This window comes from Recurvomyces mirabilis, assembly GCF_035927965.1.
Source record: "Recurvomyces mirabilis strain CCFEE 5264 chromosome Unknown scaffold_15, whole genome shotgun sequence".
In the NCBI taxonomy this organism is placed as follows: Eukaryota; Fungi; Ascomycota; class Dothideomycetes; order Mycosphaerellales; family Teratosphaeriaceae; genus Recurvomyces; species Recurvomyces mirabilis.
In genome coordinates, this window is record NW_027041949.1 from 286577 (window position 1) to 309811 (window position 23235).

A 23235-nucleotide genomic window follows, 5' to 3' on the forward strand; every position below is an offset into this window, starting at 1 on the left:
AATGTTTCCACCAAATCCACTCAAATGTTCATCAATACACGCTACGATGCTCATTGTCATTCACCAGCACTTCGCTCCCTAGCGTACGTGAATGGCAGCATCGCCAGAACTGATATGCCACGGCCGCACTCAGGCTCCTACGCGGGCTATCGAATTATAGCTCAAGCTGGGCAATATGTCAGCCCTAGATGCTGATGAAAGCATGGATTAGGATCCTCCGTCAGATCAGCGGCACGAGGTAGACCAGTCGTTGGATGTAAGACAGATATAAGGTAATACCGACATCACGAGCATCTCATCCTACTCATTTGCTTCTGCCGACGCCTCGAAATGCCCGTTCACGCGCAGGAACATCTCAACATCCCAACTAAGGACATCTTGTCTTGGTGCTATGACAATCGACCTGCATTCGATCAAGAGAAGCCAGTGAGACGGCCATCTTACCAATATCACCATACGTGAACGACTAATCCACCCAGATCTTCATCGATGCCGCCAATCCAAAGCGTTCCATCTCTGCCACCCAGGCATACACTCTCATCCGCAAGCTAATTGCTGGCTTCCGCCGCTCCGGACTGCAGCGAGGCGACTGTGTCTGCCTCCACTCTTTCAACAATGTACGCAGCCATGCTGATGACCCATGAGCTACCCAATTGACGAACAACAGGTCCACTATCCCATTCTGGTTTTGGGCATCGTCGGTGCAGGTGGAGTGTTCGTAGGCACGAATCCTGGTTACACCTCCTATGAGCTCCATCACGCGCTTAAGACCTCAAGGGCCAAGTTTGTCATCACGGAGAAGGAGTTGCTTCCTGCTCTGCAACAGCCTGTAGTCGACCTTGGTATTCCCGACAACCGCGTCTTCTTCGCCGGACAAGCTGGCATTACCAATCAAGCTCGAAAGCATGAATCGTGGCGCACACTCCTTGAGCATGGCGAAGAGGACTGGGTACGGTTCGATGATCTTGAGACAGCTCGGAAAACGACAGCATTTCTTATGTTCAGCTCCGGCACCACTGGCCTACCGAAAGCAGCACAATTGAGCCACTACAACTTGGTCGCCGAACATACTCTAGTCCACGAGAATCCAGAGCACCCGGAGAACTTCGCCATGTCTCGCGTATGCGCTTTGCCAATGTTCCATGCAGCAGCAGCACCTTATGTTCACATCACGACTTTGAGATCGGGAAGACAATCGATCATTATGCGACGATTTCACCTGGACGACTTTCTGAAACATCACGAACAACACAAAGTCACGTCAGTGATGTGTGTTCCGCCCATGGTGCTGGCTATGGTCGGTCACGCGGCTGCATCGCCAGCCAACGCAGCGCATGTTCGCCAGAGCCTACGCTTCGTTGTTCACGGCATTGCTGGCGCGGCACCTCTGGATGTCGAGACGCAAAAGCAGTTTCAAGCCCTCTTGAGTCCAGACGCAACGTTCGCACAGATATGGGCTATGACGGAAACTTCTTGCTTGGCATCTGTCTTCTACCATCCCGAAGGCGACGAGACTGGAAGTGTTGGCCGCTTCATGCCGAACCTGGATGTCAAAATCGTAGACGATGAGGACAAGGAGATCGACCCGCCATACGACCGCAGAGGTGAGCTTTGTATTCGTGGCCCAACGATCATCAGAGGATATCTGGACAATTCGGAAGCCAACAATAGAGACTGGGACCAAGATGGCTTCTTTCATACTGGAGATATTCTATACTGTGACAGTAAGACAAAGCTCTGGTATGTCGTCGATAGGAAGAAAGAACTCATCAAAGTCAGGGGCTTCCAAGTAGCACCCAACGAGATTGAAGGCGTCCTGCTATCTCATCCAGGCATTCAGGATGTAGCTGTCATTGGCGTCGACAGTCCTGATGGTGAGGTTCCGAGAGCTTATGTGGTTAAGAGAGATGGTGGACTTGATGTGACCGAAACTGTGGTCAGACGATGGGTTGAAACCAGGCTGGCAAGGTACAAGAGGTTGGATGGTGGTGTAAAGTTCGTGGACGCCATACCAAAGACGGCGAGTGGCAAGATACTGAAGAGGATTTTGCGAGACGAGGCAAAGGCAGAGGCTAAGCGAGATATCGCAAAGCTGTAAATCTAACGGCGGCAGCTCTTCCACGCGCACCAATCCGGAGGCGAGGTCTCCGCGTCCCGTCTGTCATCATTATATAGCGTTGACTCGAGATGCAGCAGACAGGTCGCCTCCCGCAGGTCGAATGCAGCTGCCCCGCCTCATCCTGGCATGATGGTGCGCAGTGGTCGCATTCGAGCACGAATGTCGCTCGGAAGCGCGAGCATTGGCCCCTAGTAACACAACGTATCGAGCCATTGGTGCAGCCATAGTGGATCCTTTGTATATCCGGCAACGGAACGAAGCAGCAAGCAAACACCATACCAAGGCATGAAGAGTGCGAAACTGCAGTCTACTCGTGCCGAAGCTTGCACTTCTAGTAGGTTCAAGGCTACTGAAGGTGTGCCACGAAGGGCGACTCATGGTCGACTGTCCCAATGGCTGTGGCCGTGGGTTGACTATCGCTCCACCTTTGATCTTTCAGGTTTCTTTGTACCTAACTCTTTCCTCATTGCAGCAAAGTTAACCGGGTACTCTCAACGACAAGCCTGTCAGCGTTAACTCATGGCAGACGTTGATGTACTTGTCATAGGTGCTGGCGTGGTAGGATTGGCGCTTGCTCAAGGACTGAGGAAGGTAAGAGTGTAAGAAGCCTTGAGTACTGTGCGCACACGAGATTCACCTTCTTACTAGGCAGGTCTTCGAATGGCCATTTGCGAGCAAGACTCGGACGATACTTATTATGGCCGACCACGAGACTGGGGTATCACTTTACACTGGGGATTTGAGTTGATCGCCAAGCTCTTACCACCAGAGTTGCATTCTCATATAGATGAGATTCTCTGTGACCCATTCTACAAGCAGTCAGAGCAGGACGCTGATCTCGTCACGTATGCTGGTCACACTGGCAAAGTTCTGATCCGCACTCCAGCTTCCACCGCCCGGAGTGTCAGTCGAAAGAAGATGCGAAGACTATTCAGCCAAGGTCTTGAAATCCAGGTCAGTGTGTGCGAGAGCTCGAATGTGCTATTGCCATGATCTGACGGCATTTGACAGTACGCTCAACGTCTTGTAAACATCGAGATATCAGATGATTCTGCCACTGCAGTCTTCGAAGACGGGCAACGTCTGACAGCAAAGCTCATTATTGGCTGTGATGGCTCGCGATCTCGAGTCCGAAGTATGCTGGTTGATCCAGAAACGGCCAAGGTGAAGAAATTAGGGATAAACCTCGTCAACTTCGGCGCAAAATTCGATCAGGAGACGGCTCTGCTCATCCGCAAACAGCATCCCATCTTTTCCAACAGCGTTCATCCCAGCGGATACATGTACTTCCTTCGCATACTGGATGTGCCCGACCCGGACGAAGCAGAGAGTTGGACATTCCAGAACATCTTTGGATGGAAAGGTGCACCATATGCCAGTGATTTTGCATCGAAGACTGAGCAGACGCAATGGCTCAAGGCGAAGGCCTCAGAGTTTGCTCAGCCATGGCGAACTGTGCTCTCGAACATACCAGATGACACTGTCTTCACTATTGATTCTATCAACACATGGCGGCCTGTGGGCTGGTCAGCTTCGCCACTGCAGGGCAAGGTTACTCTGGCTGGCGACGCGGCGCATGCTTCTACTCCTATTCGTGGTCAGGGTCTGAATAAGTAAGTTGTTGAACCTAATGGCAGAAAAGCTAAACCATGCTCAGCTGACCTCATGTGCGATAGTGGCCTAGAAGATGCAGTACAGCTTCTCGGCCGGCTCTCGAGTGCTGAGAAGACAGATGAAGGCTTGCGTCACGGTGTACAAGGATATGAAGAGGAAACGATTGAGAGAGGGCGGCGAGATGTTGATCTATCGGAGTCTTCTGCCTTGGGAATGTTTGACTACAATCAATTGGTAAGCATGCCATGACTCAACGGTATCGTCTGTTGCAAACAGCTGATGTCCGCAAAGTTAAACAGCCCACAGGCGAAGCTTGGTCTCAAGAAGTCGCAGGCATCCGATGTTGAGCCAGTGGACTCCGGCACGAGTACACCCGTCTGATCACTGGCTCGAGACTTCGAAGGAACTGTCAATATACGAGAAACTCAATCAAATGCTGTATAGGAACCACTAGAACTCAAAGACGGGATCACAAGCGCACTGCTACTCAGTATTGTTTCCGGGTACTTTAGCAAGGCCACGTCAACTTCAAGCAGCTGTGCCGTCTCCCCATGTCATGATCCCTCGTTCGTATAAGCCAACAGCTAAACCTATACCTCTGCCAGAGTCTCTCACAGCAGTAGTAGACGTGCTAAAGTCGTTACCCACGAAGAGATCTTTCAAGCCATCCTTCTCGGTCCACTCAGCGATCCAGCTGGGCGCCTTTGGACGATCAGCCTGCACCGCATCAGGCTTGTCGAATTCTGCGCTGGCTTTCGAGACAGCCTCGAGGGCTGGCGCATATGGAGCCCCGGCTATGAGAAGCGCACAATTGGAGTCCACGCTCAGATTGTCCGGGAGGAAAGGCAGACGAATGGTGTTAACCAGTTTGATGTCGTCTGCGTCCTTCATGAATCGGCTTGGCGATGTGTACACATGTACTGCGGCACCGGCACTGCTGGACACGGCTACAGTCGTGGCATTCAGTAGTGCAACGCCATTCGCGAATGCTAGGCGAGCCAGCTGTGTAACCTTCGGTGGTCCTGCCTTCCTGCTAATATCAAGGTCGAGCCGAACGACACTCGCTAGTGGAAGAGCAAGATAGGTTTCGAGTTTAGCGAGCACGCGAGACTTCCGTATCTCGAAGTAGTGGTCGTTGGTAACAAGCAGGCTACTAGGACTCAAAGCTGCTATGGAATTCGGTGTCCGAAGCTCCGGATGCTCTATTGTACCTATATGGAGAGCCTCCTGGTGATCCACCGTGATCCGAAAGCTTTCGATACGAGGGCCGTTGGGGGCATGGTTCACCACGTAAAGAGTCCTACTTTGCGGGACGTACTCGATACCGAGCGGGTGGAAGTTTCGTTCGCCTGATGCAAAATTGGAGAATGTGAGCTTTATGGGCACGGCATTGACTTGGTCCTGGTAGTGGTAGATATATAGTCCCGCGTCCGGATGGGCGGACGAGTCGATGAATGTGCCCTGGAAGCAAAACTTTAGCAGGATGTCAGCTTGTGCAGTAGCAGTGTCCGTACCATAACCGTGTTCCAAGATCCTCTACCTGGATCACAGCTGAGGATTGCCCAGCCCTCGTCGGTGTTCATATATACGTCCTCGCAGCTGCGAACGATGTCCTCGAACTCCACGCCAGCTGATGGCAGGATGTTGTATTCTTTCAAAGATCCAGGACGGTTTGCATACAAAGTCATGAGACTCCCTCTGTTCGAGTACAGGAAGCTTCCCAATAATGTAAACAACCCGAAGAACGATGCATTCTGTATTGAGATTAAATTGGACTCTCGTCACAGGTTTCCTATTACCTACGATTGTGTTGAAGCGAGCCATATTTGTCGTTGGTACCGATCCTGTTATGTTTCCTTCAAATATACAACAACAAGACTATTGTCATCGCCTGTCTATACGAAACAGGAGCTGGGAGTGAAGTCCTGCTTCTTGGCCCCTGATGTGGCGCCTCTACTCTAGTGGAGCCTTCCCGCATGCGTACAAGATCGTAGTCGTTGGAAAGATGCTCACTCATAACGCATGGTAGCTGAAGGTCATTCAAGCGATAGAAGTGACCTCTCCCAGCCTCGATGAAACCTCTACGCCCGTTTGATCACTGAAGCAAGAAACTTGTGATGTAAAGAACATGTGCATATAGGGACGACGATGCCGTCCCTCGGCTTCACGTGCTTGGATTCCTGAACCTAAACATCACCAGAACGATCGGAATGTGTCTGCAGCCAACGAAGATGCATCACCAAATGACAGGTATGCGACTGCCTTGATCACAGTAAGAAGATCAGAAGCACAATGGCTGCACAATCCACCTTACGCCGTTCCACGGCAGATCGCTTCTCAGACCTCTTCGACCACTTCTATGAGCGATTGCAAGCCCGACTCGATGCCTACCAAAGACGCAGTCCCTTGAGTAAACGAACGACTCGGTTGATTGCCACGCTCGCCCTATCGCTCACAATCGTCGCCAGCAGTTATGGAGGGTATAGGCTATATCGTCGTCGCAAGAAGGAGCAGACCTTGGGCAGACAACTCCTCCGACGCAACAGTGGGCTGAAGAGCAAGGATGGGTCGAGAACGATATTCGTGCCTTACAAGGACCGGACGACGAAAGTCACGATACACCCTACGAAGAATACCACATTCGACGCCCATCGAAGACTGTTCCTTAGCCCACCCAAGCAGACTGGGATGGAGGCTGGCGTACCACCAACTAATATCAAGCCGGGGCTGAACATGGCTTTCATACATCAGTTTGGTGCATTGATGAACATTATGATACCACGGTGGAGGAGCAAAGAGACGGGCTTGCTCATGACGCATGCTATCTTTTTGTTACTACGGACGTACCTCTCCCTCGTGGTAGCCCGCTTGGATGGCGAGATCGTCCGCGATTTGGTAGCCGGGAAGGGTAATGCCTTTCTGCTCGGTATAGCCAAGTGGCTCTCGATCGGTGCCGTCAGTAGCTATACGAATAGCACGATCAAGTTCTTGCAGTCCAAGATTAGTATTGCATTTCGGACGCGACTGACACGGTACATCCACGACCTGTACTTGAACAAGAGTTTGGCCTATTACAAGCTTCACAACTTGGACGGTGGCGTGGGACAAGGAGCAGATCAGTTCATTACACAAGATCTGACGCTGTTCTGCGACAGTGCTGCTTCTCTGTATTCGAGCTTAGGGAAGCCATTGGTCGATCTGGTGACTTTCAATTTCCAGCTTTACCGATCTCTTGGACCCTTGGCGCTGAGTGGCCTTCTGATCAACTACTTCGCCACTGCGACCCTACTTCGTCGTCTCAGCCCACCGTTTGGGAAGATGAAGGCAGTCGAAGGCCGCAAAGAAGGCGACTTCAGATCTATGCATGCCCGGCTCATCGCCAATGCGGAAGAAGTTGCCTTCTACAATGGTGGCGAGACAGAGCATATACTGCTTGACCAAGGGTTCCGAGAATTACGAAAGTGGATGGAGAATATATATCGCATCAAGGTTGGGTACAACATGCTCGAGGACTTTGTGCTGAAGTACTCGTGGTCGGCATTCGGATACCTCGTGACAAGCATGCCTGTCTTCCTACCTACTTTGGGTGGGCTGCCGCCTGTCAGCAATACTGCACAATCGACAGCTCAATCAGGCGTTGTACTGGCTGAGCATTCGTCCGAACGCTCTGGTGGCCGCATGAAGCAATTCATCACCAACAAACGACTCATGCTTTCACTTGCCGACGCAGGGGGAAGAATGATGTACTCGATCAAGGACTTATCCGAGCTCGCCGGGTACACTTCTCGGGTATACACATTGATCAGCACGCTCCACCGCGTACACGCTGAAGCATACTACCCTGCTCGCGGCACATACGCAGAGCTTTTCAGCTTAGCAGATGTGCAAGGTACCTTGCATAAAGGCTTCGATGGTGTGCGTCTCGAGAATGTACCGGTGGTAGCGCCAAGTGTGTATCCAATGGGTGGTGAAGAGCTCATCGACAGTTTGTCCTTCGTTGTGGGGCCAGGTGATCATCTACTCATCACTGGACCTAACGGCGCAGGCAAGAGTGCAGTCAGCCGTATTGTCAGTGGTCTGTGGCCAGCTTATCGCGGCCTCATCTCTCGTCCCCGTCATGATGGTCAAGATGGTATCATGTTCTTGCCGCAGCGGCCATATCTCAGCCCTGGCACCCTCCGAGATCAGGTTATCTATCCTCATACAGAAATAGACATGCAGGCTGCCGGGCGGAGGGAGAGCGAGCTGCAAGCAATCCTAGAGCAGGCTAAGCTGGGCTACATCCCTGAAAGAGAAGGTGGTTGGGATACGAGGAAGATGTGGAAGGATGTGCTCTCTGGTGGCGAGAAGCAGAGGATGGGTATCGCGAGGCTCTTGTACCATGAGCCCAGATATGCTTTCATCGATGAGGGCACGAGTGCGGTGAGCTCGGATGTGGAAGGCTTGCTGTACGAGACGGCGAAGGCGAAGGGGATCAGTGAGACTATTCTTGTGTTGATGCTACTTGACTATGCATGGCTAACGTGACTGCAGCACTGATAACGATCTCCACTCGCGCTTCGCTGAAGCGCTATCACTCTTACACCTTGACCCTCGGGCTGGGCGACGAGGCCAACGAGTACGAATTTTTGCGGATTGGTACAGCGAGCGAGAAGAGTAGTGTCGAAAAGGAGCTAGCGGAGCTGCGGGAGAGACTGAGCCAGGTGGATGAATGGAAGAGGCGGAAGCAGGAAATCGATGTCGAACTCGGAAAGGTCTGGGTGGCGGGAGATGGAAATGCTGAACAGTCCTCCCTCGATGCGCCCTGAAAGGTCCGCGGTCATCCACACAAGGCGCTAGGCTCTTCACTGCTGTATTGCAAGCCGATCAGATCGCCTTCAACTACTCCACCACTGCTTCAGCACGTTCGACCCTGGCGGCATCCTTAGACTCTCGCAGAAGATCATGACGCAGCACCCAATATTTAGGCTTGGAAGTGTGCCTGGTAAGAGCTCATTGCAGCATGCAACGGCCATCAATCTGGCAAAGAAGTCTGCGCCGAGGGTCATGGCTATCTCTTCCTTCAAACCTGCTGGATCATCCGTTCGCCTCCATACGACACTCTGAACGTTGTTCTGCGACTTGAGCGTTGCAAGGACGACGACGTCGGGCATTGGGGCGAGGAACCCTCCAATTCTGAGAGGTAGCTTGCGAATTCCTGCGGAAGACAGGCCGTGGCACCGCATCGCGAGATCGCGCTGTGTGCTCAAATCTAGAATCTCTTTGCCCATAAATATCTCGAAAACGCGTGTGCTCCAGAACTCGCGCAGGGCGGTGCGAGACTTTGCTTGGGCCTCGTCCCGGAGAGATCTCGAGACTGCGATCAGGGCCCATGGCGGTGCCGCAGACTTTGGTTTGAATAGGTCCACATTGGTGTGCATGTCCATTTCGAACACGAAGTCATAGATTTCATCTCGGAGTTCGCGAGGAAGATCAGCAAAGCGGAAGACTGTGCTGTCTGCATACTCAATGGCGACCATGCTGCGTGGCCGTGGATGGTAGTCTGCCCGTTTTTTGGAGCAGTGTCAGAATAATGAAGGGTCTGCCTGTTGAGGATTGGAGAGTGGCCGCTGATGTTTTGTTTGAGAATCATAGGGCTCAAGAACGTTGTGAGTGAGCTACACCTTCACGAGTCAATGACATGTTGCCTCAAAATGAGCAGATACCTGGGCCACAATTGACGACTTCTTTGGAGGTCACTCCATGGTCATGCAGAAACCGCCGCACATACACATGTCCCTTCCACTTCTCCACCAAAGATACGCTCGATCGTTTTGTGTCAAAAACACATATATAACTGCGCTGCTAGTGACACCATCTGCAGTCCCAAGAGCTGAAGAATGGACCACATTCCGCAAGCACACCATCGTCATAGGTTGTGATATATGCCGAGCGATTTGACTTTCCCATGCTCTGTTGCTTCCGATGCCCACGTGCCTTCCACGTCGACATGTCGAAGCTGCCTCAACGAGTACCAGCGCCGAGGCAGAAGCTCAATTTGGTATGCAACGCTTTCACACTCACAGCAAACCATACCAAACACAATAAGGAGCATGCTGGTATTGTCGAGTTGAACCAGCATTACATCAACATGGCTAGTCCGAAGAACATTCGGGTATGCCACATCCTACAACTACCACCAGAGCTGCGAAATGCGATCTTCGAAACAGCATACACGGTGACGCCTGCAGAAAAAAGGCCACTGTTTCAACGCGATGGTCTATCCTGGGAGCTGCTCCTCACCTGCCGACAGATCTACAAAGAAGCGCTCGGAATCCGCGAACAAGCGCATCACACTTACTGGTCTCAAAAAGCCTTGGTCGCGGACAAGGTGCTAGTTGGCACCACAGTACCTCAACTCGGACTTTTACGCAATAAGGATATCACGTCAATCACGAGCATCTGGCTGGCTCACGATGAATTTGGCGAGAGAACAGTCTTCGACCGCGGCGTTTGGCAAAATGAGACCGGGGAGTGTTGAGAGTGGCGGGGAGTGTGGTTGCCGGATGTTCTGGCTTCCACACCACAGCGGCGGATCGAGCGCTGTATGATGTTCTCGATCCCATGGATGGAGTCATAGTGCGACATCGTCTGTCCGGGTACTCGCTGGACATGCCACACCTTAGGAAAGAAGTGGCTGCTTGTGCAGAATCGAAGGTCTTGAGCAGGGATGAACTGAGGAGTATGCTCTCGTATCTTTTGCCGCATTTTTGAGGTCATGCACTTCCTTCTGGTGAGGGAGTAGCATGCAGCTCGGGGAGGCACAAAAGGCCAGGTCAGCCAGGGAATGCGCGAGAAATGGCAGGAGGCGCATGACTAGGCTCTGAGGCACGTCAGGGGAGCAGTATAGGTTGGACCAGCAGCATGAGTTCGAGCAAATTACACTGGAACTACCCAACCATTGATGCATCCATCGCTCCTTGCCTTCTCCGTCGATCAAGTGCATTCGCAATTGCGCCCTTGACTTCAGTATCGTTCCTGATCGTATTGTGCACAAGCCATTCCTTCAGCGTCGTCCTTAGATTGCGATGCGAAGCTTGATCGCCTGCTGCGACAGGCATAAGCTCCAACCCCATCAGCCTGCTCACTTCCTGATCTGTCGCCTTGGCCAAGGCATCGACCCTGTCTAACAGCTGGGGTGAGACACCATCTTCGTTCGTGCCTATGCTTTGTGGCCCTTGTAGTACAGGCCCAAGCTGTGACATAGCAATGAAGAATGTCAGAGCAAATTTTCGTAATAGTGATAGCATCTGGAAAGGTAGATAAGGTGCTCGTAGTCCTGTACTGAGAAGCATCGGGTTGACGAGCTTCGTCAGCACGGCTGGGCAGTCCGGCCGCATCATCGTCTGCACTTCCACCACGAACAAACCAGCCATAACCAAATATCGCCAGAACTTTCCTTGCTGCAGATATCCTAGAACGCCCAATAGCACCAGTACCGCTCCACTGCCGATGTAGTAGACCGCTGTACGCTGCACGCCCGTAATGACATAATCACGAATCGTCGTACACTGTCGCCACCCTAGGATCTCGGGCCCGAACCTATCGTAGGCGAGACGTTTCGCAGGATCGATGAGCGTATCTCTCGCAAGTTTGAGCTGCACGTATATCGCCTCCACAGTCGCCTTCTCACTCGCAGACCCAGAAGTCACCTTGTCGGGATGATACTGCACAGTCAGTCTCCTAAATCTGGACTGCAATTCTCGCTCGGATGCGGAATGTGATACGCCGAGATGTTGATAGAAGTCGCCTTCACGTCGAAGTTGCCAGTCGGATTCGTAGATCGTATAACACAGATATGCCAGGATTACGAAGATGAAGACACGTTTGCGATCACGGATGTGGCGAGGCGAGCCGGGTTGTGGTTTTGGTTCGCCTGCGCGCATGAAGATCGCGTAGAGAGCTGTTTGGGCGTAGCCTGTTACAAGCTGCGACATTATCAGCTCGCTTCTTTTCGTAGCACACTTTCATTACGTACATTCGGTAGGAAGTACCATCCTGCCAGGGAGAGGAGATTATTGCTCATCGTGGTTTTAGTATATCGTGGACTACACGAGATTTCCCGTAAATTAGTGTGTTCTCATGCTACGTCACTTTTACTTCCGAGATTAAGTCCTCCTAGGTGCCGCCTATACAAGTCGTCGAGGGTATATGGACGTCGATTGGTACGTAGACGTAGACATACAGCGGAATACTTCCGCATAAATTTATAGATCTGTCTTGGGAAAGTTGATTCACTTCACGATCGCAACGACTTCTTACAAGGCAGCCTAGCCCACTGCAGCAAACTAAGATGTCCACATCGCAACCACCCGCTCTGCAGACGACGAAGGCTGAGAAGAAGTCGAAGAAGGAAAAGGCCGACTTAAAGAAGCGCAAAAGAGAAGAAGAGCAAAGCAATGTCGCAGTAGCCGAGTCTGCGACGGGGAAATCGAAGAAGCAGAAGATAGAAGAGGTAGCGAAGTCAGAGGAGGCTGCCCCAGTCGTACCAGTGGCCAACGGTGACGCGGAAACCAACCTTACAATGAAACCAGCAACCAATGGCGCAATACCTGAAGCTTCAGCAAAGAAGCCGAAGAAGAGTAATAAGAAGGATAAGTTAGCCAATACGAGTGCAGATGTTCCTCCGGCGCCAGCGACAGAATCAACACCGGCGAAGAAGCGGAAGCCGAAGAAGGACTCGGGGGATACGACGAAAATACAAGGCGCATCTACCACACCTGCGAGCGCAAGCTCTTCTGGCCCTTCGAAGGGCAAGATAAAAGCCTCAGCCCAAGACAAACGTCAAAACAACGAAGCTGGAGCTCCATTCGACGACGACCTACTACAGAAACATAGTCCATTCGTGCAAGAGACACATTCTATATATCTTGCTCTCTCACCCTGCGCCAACTCTTTCCCGCTAGAAGGCCTTGTGGCTGAACACATATCGCCATTACTTCTGACTTACTACCCGCCACTCAAAGGCGTGGTGCTGAATTATAGCAATGCACGGATGTCCGAAGGACCGCACGACGGGAAGGCGGACGATGACGTGGTGATGAGCAAGGCCGTAGACGAGTACGCTGTGACATTTGTCTGGCTGACGGTAGACTTTATGCTGCTGCGACCGAGCAGAGGATGCTATCTTGAAGGCTACGTCAATCTGCAGAATGAAAGCTTGTTAGGTCTGATGTGCTACAACTACTTCAGTGCAGCGATTGAGTATCAACGATTACCGAAGGACTGGCAATGGGTAGAGGAGGACGCACAGGAGGAGAGTCTTGGTAGACAGGAAAATGGCGGGCACTGGACGAACCAATATGGCGAGATGGTAGAGGGTAGGATGATCTTCCGCATGCGCGACTTCGATGCCACCGGATCTGGTGATCAAGGTGCCCGGAGCCTCAGCATCGCTGGGACGTTGCTTGGTGCCAAGGAGGATAAGCGCATGGACGACGAAGAAATGCAGCAAGGCCTGATTAGCGAGAGGAGAAGATAGTATCACCGTAATTCATCGCTTGCATCGTCTACGCTAGCTTACAGTCGGGCGACAATCACAATGAGATGATATCCGCGAGTCATGTATTCACATGTTTATACGAGCCGGAGTTAGCGCGTCTTTGCTCCGCGAAATCGTGTTTGACCAAGCTTCACTTTCTCTTTCACTTTCACTTTTCTTGCCTTCTCTATAAACTAACGAACATGTATCTTCAGTGCTTTCTTCTGGCATAGACAGCGCCGCCAGAATGCGTGGAATGCGACTCCGCTTGCGCATCCAGCGTAATGAGCTTCCTACCATCTCCACCCTCTGGCCAGTTCCGGACATTCAACTCAAACACACCATTTCGCAGCTTCTCGATGCCGTGAACCGCACTTTTCCGCTAGAGTCAGATACATGGGGTCTGGAGCACTATGTCGTCACGGTAGCAGGTTTTGAATGCCTGCACTACCACGAGCTGGGCCAGGTGTGCAAGGATGAAGACGAGATTGTGATCAGGCCATTGATGTATGCCGAGACGAGGGCGAGAACGTTGACGGGAAGAGACCAGATCACGCCAGATGGCCGGCATTTGTGCGATGGACTGCCCTTCGGACGACCACTCCTGAGAGGTGTGATAAGGCCCGATGTCAGGATCCCAGACAGGAAAGGGAAGCGAGAGGAAGTTGAGGAGATGGTACAGGCCGGCATTCCGATCGGAAGTGGATTACCGAATGGTATGGGCATGGTGCTTACAAGGCTTGAGGACCGGGAGGATGTTAATGAGGATAGCGAGGGAGCTGACGAGGACTTTGAAGTGCAGGACAGTGACGACCAGTCAGATGCCGCTACCTCCGATGAGAGCGACAGCGACGAAAGCTCAGAGGATGAAAGTGACAACGAGCACGATTCGAGCAGTGGCACTAGCGACACATCTGATAGCGATTCCGAGGAGGAGAATAGCACGAGTGACGCATCGTGGCATGGCATTACCGGTGCTACTGTTACCTTGTCGGCCCGAGCTGCTGCCAGCAAGACTGAGCTTGGTTCGCGCATGCAGCCTCATGTGAATGGAGTCAACAGCATAAACAATGTGACAGTGAAGCGCAAAGCTCCGGCTGATGATCACGCGGCCAGCACGGTAGCGACCGCGAAGAAGGTAAAGATTGACAACGCACCACCGTACCAAGGCAAGCCAGTCACAAAGTCGCGCAATCAGCGAAAGCGAGACGCGAAGCATCTACAACATCTGAAAAATGTCGGCGTATTGGATCCTAATGCTGATTTGAAAGCTCTCCATGATTATCAACGGAATGACCAGCGCACAATTGACCATCTGGACACGATGCTAGAGGTTTCCGCGAACGGCCAGGAGAATACTGAGGAAGATATTGCGACCGACGCCGTTGAGCAGTCTGAGGCACAGGACAACCAGGCGGCACAGGTTGCGGGTGCCGCTGTCACCAACAAGCCGAAGCCGAGCAAGAAAGCGGAGATGGAGGCACTGCGTCGAAAGCTGCTTCAGGACATATCTACGGGTGGGATAGATATCAACGACAAGTGTGCCAGACTCAGCGCCAAGGAGAGTGATGATACACTTGACAGGGTCGGGAACGAGAACGAGGACGAGGTCGAGGACGATGAGGCGCCGGAGCAGCAGAGCTCGAAACCGCCGGTCGACGCCTTTGATGATACCGTCGGCGAGACAGTAGCAGATGAAACAAGCTTTGTAGAAGCCGAGAAGGAGAAGGTGAAGCCTCCTGCGATTACCGACATGGTGCCCGCATCAGTGGCTCGTCGAGCGAAACTCGACCTAGCTGGTTCACAACGTATGCTCTTCGGCTCCCTCGGCGTGCGGGCTCCACAGACTGCAGAGGAGAGGGTGGCATTGCAGAAGAAGCTGGCCGAAAAAGCCAAGCAGCGTCTCCTCCTTCCTGGCATGACGCCGCGCAAGATACCACAGAAGAGACCAGAAGTTCTTTCGGCAGAAGCTGAGGCAAGAGCACAAGCAGAAGACGAGAATGCGTGGCTTAGCAAGATCGATCTCTCAGCTGTCGAGTGCTGCGAGGAGGGAGTGACGCTAAGCACGCCACCATTTCCTTTTTACCAGCGGTGGGATCCTCAGCAGAAGAAGAGAAAAGCTAAGGGTCGTGCAGCTCAAAGTTATGCGGAGCCAAGCAAGCGACGCAAGCGCGGCAGGCAGCAAGATGTTGCGAATGGCGAGCTCGTTGAGATCTACGACAAGTATAATGCTGGTGCTAAGGGTGATGCTTTGGACTATGATGATGTTGAGGACGAAGAAGATCATGAGCAGTATTGGGAGGAAGGCGCGTTGCTAAAAGGCGACGCAGAGGAAGGTAGTGAGGAAGACGACGGCTTCCCTCCTTTGCCGGCTGATCTTACGACATTGACACCACTCACCGAAGCAGACGCCAAAACGGACGATTACATCATCTTCACTGAGCTTGTATGCTCGGCTCTGACCTCATGGCAACCGAAGATGCTCACGCGTACTGCTAAGCTGCTCGGGAGGGATGACGAGAGTGCTTGGAAGCTACAATCCGCGCAGAGAGACCTGGGTAAGAAGGAATACGATGGCGAAGGCAACAGGGTCTATCGCAAGTTCGAGATGGAGGGCCTGAGCGACGACGAAGGAGACGAGGATGACGGAGGTGAGCGGGAAAGAACGATGATGTGGGCTGAGATGGGCGATGTGAAGTTATTGCTCAGATCAATGCATGGCGAAGCTGTTGTAATTGAAGCCCAGACCTGAAGTCAAGTAGCTTCCACTATGCCAAGACAGCTTGCTTTCTAGCGCACCCACAGAATCAGCTCCAACCCTCGTGTCCAACACTCCTGTTTCATCCTACATGCCCAATTTCAGGATGGCCTCGAGCTCCCTACGTCTTGGCGGGGCTTCAAAGACCTTCACCTTTGGATTCGCGACAAGCGATCGCAAGAAGTGCAGCGGATGGCTAGGCTCGAGTGGACGCATGACCCCCTGCAAGACCAACCCCTCTGGAAATCTACACTCCCTCGTCCTCACCACCGTCACGCCCAGCTCCCAGATCCCGCTCCTTGTCGGAAACCTGCAGGGCTTCGTCGTACCGTTGCGAAATGCGCAGAACCATAATTGCCGGTCCCTGTCGCGCTTGGCTATGAACGCGGTGGGTTCCACTGGACACCCTAGGCTCGCCCAGAGGAGTGTGGTGAGATCACGTGGCCTGACGAGGAAGGTCTTAGGTGGTATCCAGGTCGCATGGAGCTCCACGTTCTCTATATGCTCGATGTCCTCCTCGCGAAGATGATCGAACGTGCACGGTCCATCTTGTTGAATGAAGAACGGTGTGTGGCGCCAGTAGTCGCGGAAAGCATGACGATACATCAAGCGCGCTTCTTGGTAGGTTGTCCGACAGCAGAGGAGTAGTGCTTTGCTCGGTGGATTGGCGCAGACGAGCTCAGTCGCCTCTGTCTCGGATACTAAGACCAGCTTGTAAATGAGGTTGCGGAGTTCTGCGGGCAGTGCCAGGAGCCCATTTCGTACCATCATGGCGTGATAAGTGGCGAGAAGTACTGCGTGAGAGCATAGGAAGCTTGGCGATATCTTTTGGAGAAGTAGATCGACGTCGTGACTGTGGGTGAAATTTGTAGTAACCGCGTGTACTCTGGAAACAAAAGGGTATGTATCAGTCGCATATACTCATCGAGCGCTTTACAGAAAAGGATCATCTGCTAAGGCGCTTGTGCGCAACGTTGAAGCTGAGTCCCCGTCCCTGTATGTGGTGATAGTCAGCTACGTAGAATAAGTACACTTGAGCTCGTCGTTCTAGTAAGCAGAAATGACTCGCTAACCAGATGAACGCGAATTGTCATGTTGGCCGGAAGTTCGTAGCTTGTTGGGCGTGGGGCTGCAATCCATCATGATTAAGAGCTCACCGCCGTGAGCGTTGATCTCTCTGGTCCCTGTCACGCTCGCGACTTCGCTGCCGTCGATCGTCCCTTTCGCGGTCATGACGCTCTCTTCGCCTAGGAGGACTACGGCTTCTTGACCTGCGCCTCGTGATGTCGCGATCTCTTTCATAGTCTCGTTTACGATCACGGACGCCATTCCCATCCTTCCCGCTGCGTTGGCGATCTTTGTCGAAGACGTAGCCATAGTCATCACCCCTAGCATTCCCCGCATCACCTCCACGATACTGCTTTCTCTTCTCCAGATCATCGAAGCCACCAAAACCACCACGTGATCTTGCAGTTTTTGAATTTGTGTTGCCACGCCACTCGTTCGAAAGCTTCGAGACACTTTGTGAGAAGTCGACGTGGATGCGATGGTCATCGATCAGGACACCTTGCATCTTGAAGTAAGCTCGTTCGCAGTCCTCCTTGCTGCCAAATTCGATGAAAGCATATTGTAAGCTATCTCCGGTCTTCTTGTCGCGTATGACTTCGCATGACAGGATCTTGCCGAATCGGGAGAAGATGAGTTCGAGGTCTTCGTCGCGTGTCACCGGGTTGAGTTTACAGACGAAGAGGATCTGCTCTGGTGGTGTGACATCTGCGAATGGCAGGTCGCCAATGAGCTCAAGCGTGAGAGCCTGAGCTCGTGCTTCGCGCTCGCGTCGCAGCTTCTCCATCTGCTCAGGGTCGTCTTGCTGCGCGAGCACTTCGTCATGAGCGATGCGAACAGTGGCACGTTGCTCGGCAGAAGGGACAGGACTCGATGGCGGCTCAATCAATCCAGGCGGATCGTCAAAAGGGTCGTCGAGAACAATGGTGTGCAATATGCGGATGTCTTGCAGTGGCCTACCAGAGCTGTCGACAAAAGCTGTGTTGATCTTCTCCAGAGCATCAAAGCCCTCTGCCACTTCACCGAAGATTGCAGCCTTGCCATCCAACTGCTCGATGTTCTCGCCGAGCGTGATGATAAATTGGCTGCTCGCCAGTCTGTCGTCAGGATTTGTCTTCGACTGCGAGGTAGCCATGCTCACAGTACCACGCTCATTATGCTTCCTCTTCGCTGCGAACTCGGGCTTGAAAGCCATACTCTCCGGTCTTGTTGCACGTTTGGTGGCACTGTTCGGCATGGCCCATATCGAAGAGCCTCCATCGCTGTCCTTGGATTCTGGTCCTATCGGGTCGCCAGTCTGGAAGGAGAAGTTTTGCTGCACATTATAGACCGGTGAGTAGTTGTAGTACTTGATCTTGCATAGCTTCACGAAGCTGTGGGCAAGTGCCCAGGTCTTAGCATACTGATCAGCCGTGGGTACGGATTGCTTTAAATGGGGCAGCTGTACTTACTTCTCACAACACTTTGGCGCATCCTTCACCAGCAAGTCGATTGTAACGTCGCCGGCAGATGTCTCGAGTAGGACGGACATGTCGTAGCTCAAGTGCGGCCAAGATTACGGTCGGTCATGTAATAGGCAACAGATTGTACAAAATCAACAACTACTCAGAGAGCTGCCGAGGGTGCTTCGCTTGCGCTGGAACTTTGATCAGTGACTAAGCAGCGGAACTGTCACGTGGCACCTGCCTAGTCACGGAGCTACAGTATTAGTGTGGCGTTCACGACCAACATTGGCCCTGCAGGGAACACTATGCATGCGAATTGATCTGTAACATCCGGCGATGTGGCTTGCATGAGAACATCTCACTGACATATTCCATGGGCCGCTAGACGATGTGGCCCAGCCCGCGGGCGCGCTCCTGCCCTTCTGACCCTCTTGAGCACGACCCGCAAATAACCACGCTAGACGGAGGTGTTTGTGCATGAACACCTTCGCCGACATAGTCAGTCTTGACTACTTTGGAGAATGCAAACCAACCAACCATCCAACGTCGAATGAGATCAGTCTGCCCGTGCGCTGCCAATGTCATCCGCAGGAAGGTGAGAAGAGGCGCCCTTGCCCCGTCGTCGTGGATATGGCTGTGGCTGGTTTTATTGGCTCACGATCGATACCGTACATCTGTCACTGCGTATCAGCCAAGTGTCAGAGCCAGCGAAAGTGACCCAGGCACATTTCACGAGTGATGACCAGACTTCTCTCCCTTCATACTCCGTCATTGGGAAGTTGGTGGTCTCATTGCGATTTGACGAGTGTATCAGCCTGAATAAAGCAGCGGATGCTAGTCTGACGGCCTGCGTCACAAATCCAAGACTGGCCTGTGTCACAGATCCAACTGACTTCCTGTTACCAGAAAGATATGTCGTAAAGACTTCCCAGTAGATTCAACGCAGTTCATCTATTTGTTCTGCGAGGCTACACACGTCGCTGGATCTTCGCAACATAATCGTTTGGGATTGGAAACGCGACGCATCTCTGGAGAATGCATCAGACTTTGGTGGCGTGGAAGAAGTCAAGGCCCCTCGGGAACCTGCTTTTTACGGTGCTCGTCGTGCCCATGCCAGTCTGCCAGGTCCCGTGCCGGATGGACAACGGCGCTGCACAAAGCCCTCTTCTATGCTCCGGAAGACACGGATAGATACAGCGTCTTCCACCGTCCGTACAACGCACGCTACATTTCGACAATTGCGCCATAACGTTTTCAGCATCTGGACAAACAAGCAGTCTGCGCTGCTTGATATAACCTGGGGGTTACCGAGTTGAGCTTTAAGATCTGTACAGATAGGCTCGAGGATGTGAGCTGTTGCAAGGCGCTATACTGGGATGGATATGTTCAGCACGATATGTTATGGTATGCTCGGGCAAGGACCCAACCTGCCGGCTCTATATCCGCTCGGATCTGGCTAGTAAATAGCCATTCTCATGCATGAGCTAACGGGTGAGTCTAAGATCATGCCATAGATACTCAACATGTCAGCAGTCATGGAAGCTGCCTCGTACCACATCACTAGCAAGGCTGCCAGACTACGGCAAGCGCGGGTACGAATCATATATGTCCAGCCCCTAGCCTGGAAAGATGACAGGTTCTGCAATCAATCAGCTGCTGCATTGCTCTCTGGTGACCCGAGCTGTCATTCACAAGCGATCCTGCAGTGGTACCTACGATAGTCTGATGCTTACGACGAAGCCATGCAGATGCTTGCTGTCACACCAATTCGCAACCACTCCTCCGACCATGTACGATCAAGATCAAAACTTGACATCTCGGCTTCGATGTATGATAGGCACACCGCTCACAGAACCGGCAGCGTCATCACGGCTGTGCTCCTCTAAGACTGGTTTGTGATCATGCACTGCTGTCGCTTCCCGTGTGGCGCACTACAGCAAATCCGCAATGCTCCACTTCTGCTCGTGCAAACAACGCCTGGCAAGTTAATCGCACCAAGACTCGCATCAACTAGCGGCAAGATGGAGAAGATAGGAGTGACCGCTCAAGATACCTTGTCCGGCTGATGTGTTGAGTAGCATCATTGCTCTGTCGAGGCAAAGTCAAGAACACGGCTTGTGTTACCAGCAAATTTCACCCTTGCAAACGCCCACTCCCACACACACCTCCTGATACATACTGTTTGCTACTGTTTACTCGCCATCGAGACCGTGCCACCTCTTTGTCCCATGGCGCTCTGACGCCAATTCAGTTTCATCAGCGCATCTGGCGCCAGGCCACGTCGCCCCTCTTACCTTCCCGCGCTCTCTCCTCACGCATTGCATGACATGATTGTCTGACTGCGAACACACACCTCCTTTTAACGTCTGCGTGGCTCTCTGATTCGGCGGTCATTCTTTTCGATGTGTCTGCAAAGATCTCAAATCTCCAAGGCATATTGGAGCGATGATGACACAGGCATACTATCCTGGAGAGGGCTATGATCCTTTCTATCGCCAGCCATATCGCTCGACTTCAAGTGCCGGGCACTATGAACGAGCAGCTCCATATGGCTATCACGATCGCCCGCGCATGCACATGCACGATCATTATGGAGATCGATATCCAGCTCGCACCATGATTCACGAGCAAGAGCTTGAGTCTGGTACTGGTGGAGCACGCAAGCGTATTGGCGTAGCGGTATGTCTGATCTTGCTCAGCAATCGACACTGACGGCTGACAAGCGACAGTGCCTTCGCTGCAGGCGACGTAAAATCAAGTGCTCTGGTGACCCAGGCGATGGGACAGGCTGTCAAGGCTGTAGAGCTTCGGGAGCAGATCTGGCGGCATGCAATTTCATCAGAGTATCATATTATGATAGATGTGCACATTACCGTCATGCTAACCAAGCGTAGGTCGGTAGCAAGGAGGTCACAATGCCTGGGGGCCTGGAAGCATTTCCTCAAGCCACGTATCCTGCAAGTGCTCACCCTGGCAGCGCATACAATAACGACAGCAACAGCTTGCCGAGCTACAGTCAAAATATGCGTCTGCACGCTCGACCTTCACTCCCGACCTTGCACACTCGCTCATCATGGATGGACAACTATGAGCAGTACGAGAACTCGCCTGTGGATGCCTACACCTGTTCATCTGCGAGCATGCCACGCCAGGACTCATTTGCCAGCTCCTATGGTGGTGTCGAGAGCTACCGACCTTGGAATACCACAGCCCCTGCATCTGCACCACTTCCTGCGCTCGCACAGTCAAGCTATTACGACCAGCAGCCATCAGGCTACAAGTACGGTAGCCTGCAAGCACCATCATATACAACGAGTCAAGTCACTCGAGTACCAAGCGTGACGGCCGACTTACTCTCGATGGGCTCTCTTCACTCATCTCTCCCAATCCAGACCGCGCAGGAGCGTCGATTGCCCGTGCCTTACACTATCCAGTATCCGACGCCACACTCGAGCTCCCAAATTCCTCAAGTGCGTCCGTTGGGATCGTACAGTGAGCCTCGCGCACCCACTCACGGTATCCACAGTCGCCACGCTATGCCATGGTCTACTGAAAGCACAGCTGAAGCCGCTCGAACAGCATCTACACACAATCCTGCTGATGGCCGACCATATTTGCAATACACGCAGCCTCAACAGCCGTACATCAACATCCCGCCAATATCTGAGCCAGCATTTGGCTACCAGGTCAGCCAGGGCCACGATCCACCCACAACAGGTTCTCCTGGAGTCTCGCCTAGTACGCTTCCTACCCAGCCTGTCAATCTTCCGATCACTACTTCTGGTGTACTTGCGCTGCCGCCAGCATCAGCCATCGACTACCGTCGAACGGAGTACCCAACTCACTACACCATGCCAATAACGAGCAGCAACACTTCCGGCACTTCTTACGAGACCATGCCTGGCACATCGCAAAGTCTCTACAGCTTCAGCGCGGACGAGCGCCCATCCACCGCCAGCTCCGATGCCGATCATGACGATGAAGGCGGTGTGACAGGCAGCAGCACTAATTCCTCTTTATCTTCGCAGGCCTCTGTTGGCAATCTGCAAGCTTACACGAATGCCAACCTCACCGCCACTGGCACCATGATGAGACATCCGCAGCCACAGAGGAGTCTCGAAGGACAATGGCGCCGCGAAGATTCAGAACAGAGGCGTGCTGCTGCAACAGCGCAGAGGGTTTCGGTCAGTAATTTGAGCGCGGCGCGTTATTGAGGTATGACTGCAGCGGCACATGAGACTGGAGTATGGGTTTGCTGTCATTACCTTTCGGCTGTTTAGGGCATTGACTCTTGTGCTATTATGATACCATACCACCATCACAGCAGCGGCATGTACGATAAGGAAGGTAGGCGTGCTGGGGAGCGTAGGATAGCAGTATCAACTTAACGGGTGAGGAATATGGCATCATATCTGCGACTGGGTAGATATACAGCGAGTGTGCTTGATCATTACAGTCCTGGGAAATGTGCCCTTGTCAGCGGCTGAATGACATCCAGGCATCACTTACACCACCATGCAACAGCGCCAAGAACCCACATTGACGAGCTGCGAAGAACAATGCCCGCCATGCCACAGACAGCAATACCTGCAGCTTGCTAACAGGCAGGGCATGCTTTGACGACGGCCTTCATCCTGCTTGCGATGACAACAAACATGCTTCTTTGCACAAGAGCCGAGACGTGAATATAAGAACGATCGTGTTGACAGAAACA

At 52.6% G+C, this 23235-nt stretch overlaps 12 protein-coding genes across 12 annotated transcripts; 7 read left to right on the plus strand and 5 right to left on the minus strand.

Annotated features, from left to right (window-relative positions):
- Positions 1–330: 330 nt before the first annotated feature.
- Positions 331–2098, plus strand: LTS14_006057 (uncharacterized protein; the record flags this gene model as incomplete). The annotated part of the gene is made up of 3 exons (XM_064838755.1): positions 331–426; positions 480–617; positions 668–2098. The coding sequence occupies 3 exons, from the start codon at positions 331–333 to the stop codon at positions 2096–2098; spliced, it is 1665 nt and encodes a 554-aa protein (XP_064693580.1).
- Positions 2099–2638: 540 nt separating this feature from the next.
- On the plus strand, positions 2639–4114 carry LTS14_006058 (uncharacterized protein; the record flags this gene model as incomplete). The annotated part of the gene is made up of 5 exons (XM_064838756.1): positions 2639–2710; positions 2768–3073; positions 3131–3732; positions 3796–3967; positions 4025–4114. The coding sequence occupies 5 exons, from the start codon at positions 2639–2641 to the stop codon at positions 4112–4114; spliced, it is 1242 nt and encodes a 413-aa protein (XP_064693581.1).
- A 147-nt stretch (positions 4115–4261) lies between these two features.
- On the minus strand, positions 4262–5557 carry LTS14_006059 (uncharacterized protein; the record flags this gene model as incomplete). Its single annotated transcript, XM_064838757.1, has 3 exons — positions 4262–5194; positions 5248–5487; positions 5537–5557. The coding sequence occupies 3 exons, from the start codon at positions 5555–5557 to the stop codon at positions 4262–4264; spliced, it is 1194 nt and encodes a 397-aa protein (XP_064693582.1).
- A 468-nt stretch (positions 5558–6025) lies between these two features.
- PXA1 (ATP-binding cassette long-chain fatty acid transporter pxa1) lies at positions 6026–8541 on the plus strand (the record flags this gene model as incomplete). Its single annotated transcript, XM_064838758.1, has 2 exons — positions 6026–8210; positions 8267–8541. The coding sequence occupies 2 exons, from the start codon at positions 6026–6028 to the stop codon at positions 8539–8541; spliced, it is 2460 nt and encodes an 819-aa protein (XP_064693583.1).
- A 69-nt stretch (positions 8542–8610) lies between these two features.
- LTS14_006061 (uncharacterized protein) lies at positions 8611–9252 on the minus strand (the record flags this gene model as incomplete). The annotated part of the gene is made up of 1 exon (XM_064838759.1): positions 8611–9252. The coding sequence occupies one exon, from the start codon at positions 9250–9252 to the stop codon at positions 8611–8613; it is 642 nt and encodes a 213-aa protein (XP_064693584.1).
- Positions 9253–9722: 470 nt separating this feature from the next.
- Positions 9723–10253, plus strand: LTS14_006062 (uncharacterized protein; the record flags this gene model as incomplete). Its single annotated transcript, XM_064838760.1, has 1 exon — positions 9723–10253. The coding sequence occupies one exon, from the start codon at positions 9723–9725 to the stop codon at positions 10251–10253; it is 531 nt and encodes a 176-aa protein (XP_064693585.1).
- A 409-nt stretch (positions 10254–10662) lies between these two features.
- Positions 10663–11798, minus strand: LTS14_006063 (uncharacterized protein; the record flags this gene model as incomplete). The annotated part of the gene is made up of 2 exons (XM_064838761.1): positions 10663–11700; positions 11751–11798. 2 exons carry the CDS (start codon positions 11796–11798, stop codon positions 10663–10665), a joined length of 1086 nt encoding a protein of 361 aa, XP_064693586.1.
- A 267-nt stretch (positions 11799–12065) lies between these two features.
- Positions 12066–13253, plus strand: LTS14_006064 (uncharacterized protein; the record flags this gene model as incomplete). Its single annotated transcript, XM_064838762.1, has 1 exon — positions 12066–13253. The coding sequence occupies one exon, from the start codon at positions 12066–12068 to the stop codon at positions 13251–13253; it is 1188 nt and encodes a 395-aa protein (XP_064693587.1).
- Positions 13254–13500: 247 nt separating this feature from the next.
- LTS14_006065 (uncharacterized protein) lies at positions 13501–16005 on the plus strand (the record flags this gene model as incomplete). Its single annotated transcript, XM_064838763.1, has 1 exon — positions 13501–16005. One exon carries the CDS (start codon positions 13501–13503, stop codon positions 16003–16005), a length of 2505 nt encoding a protein of 834 aa, XP_064693588.1.
- A 93-nt stretch (positions 16006–16098) lies between these two features.
- LTS14_006066 (uncharacterized protein) lies at positions 16099–16779 on the minus strand (the record flags this gene model as incomplete). The annotated part of the gene is made up of 1 exon (XM_064838764.1): positions 16099–16779. The coding sequence occupies one exon, from the start codon at positions 16777–16779 to the stop codon at positions 16099–16101; it is 681 nt and encodes a 226-aa protein (XP_064693589.1).
- A 385-nt stretch (positions 16780–17164) lies between these two features.
- cyp6 (Peptidyl-prolyl cis-trans isomerase-like 4) lies at positions 17165–18607 on the minus strand (the record flags this gene model as incomplete). The annotated part of the gene is made up of 2 exons (XM_064838765.1): positions 17165–18449; positions 18528–18607. 2 exons carry the CDS (start codon positions 18605–18607, stop codon positions 17165–17167), a joined length of 1365 nt encoding a protein of 454 aa, XP_064693590.1.
- A 2530-nt stretch (positions 18608–21137) lies between these two features.
- On the plus strand, positions 21138–22735 carry LTS14_006068 (uncharacterized protein; the record flags this gene model as incomplete). Its single annotated transcript, XM_064838766.1, has 2 exons — positions 21138–21200; positions 21416–22735. 2 exons carry the CDS (start codon positions 21138–21140, stop codon positions 22733–22735), a joined length of 1383 nt encoding a protein of 460 aa, XP_064693591.1.
- Between the last annotated feature and the right edge of the window lie 500 nt (positions 22736–23235).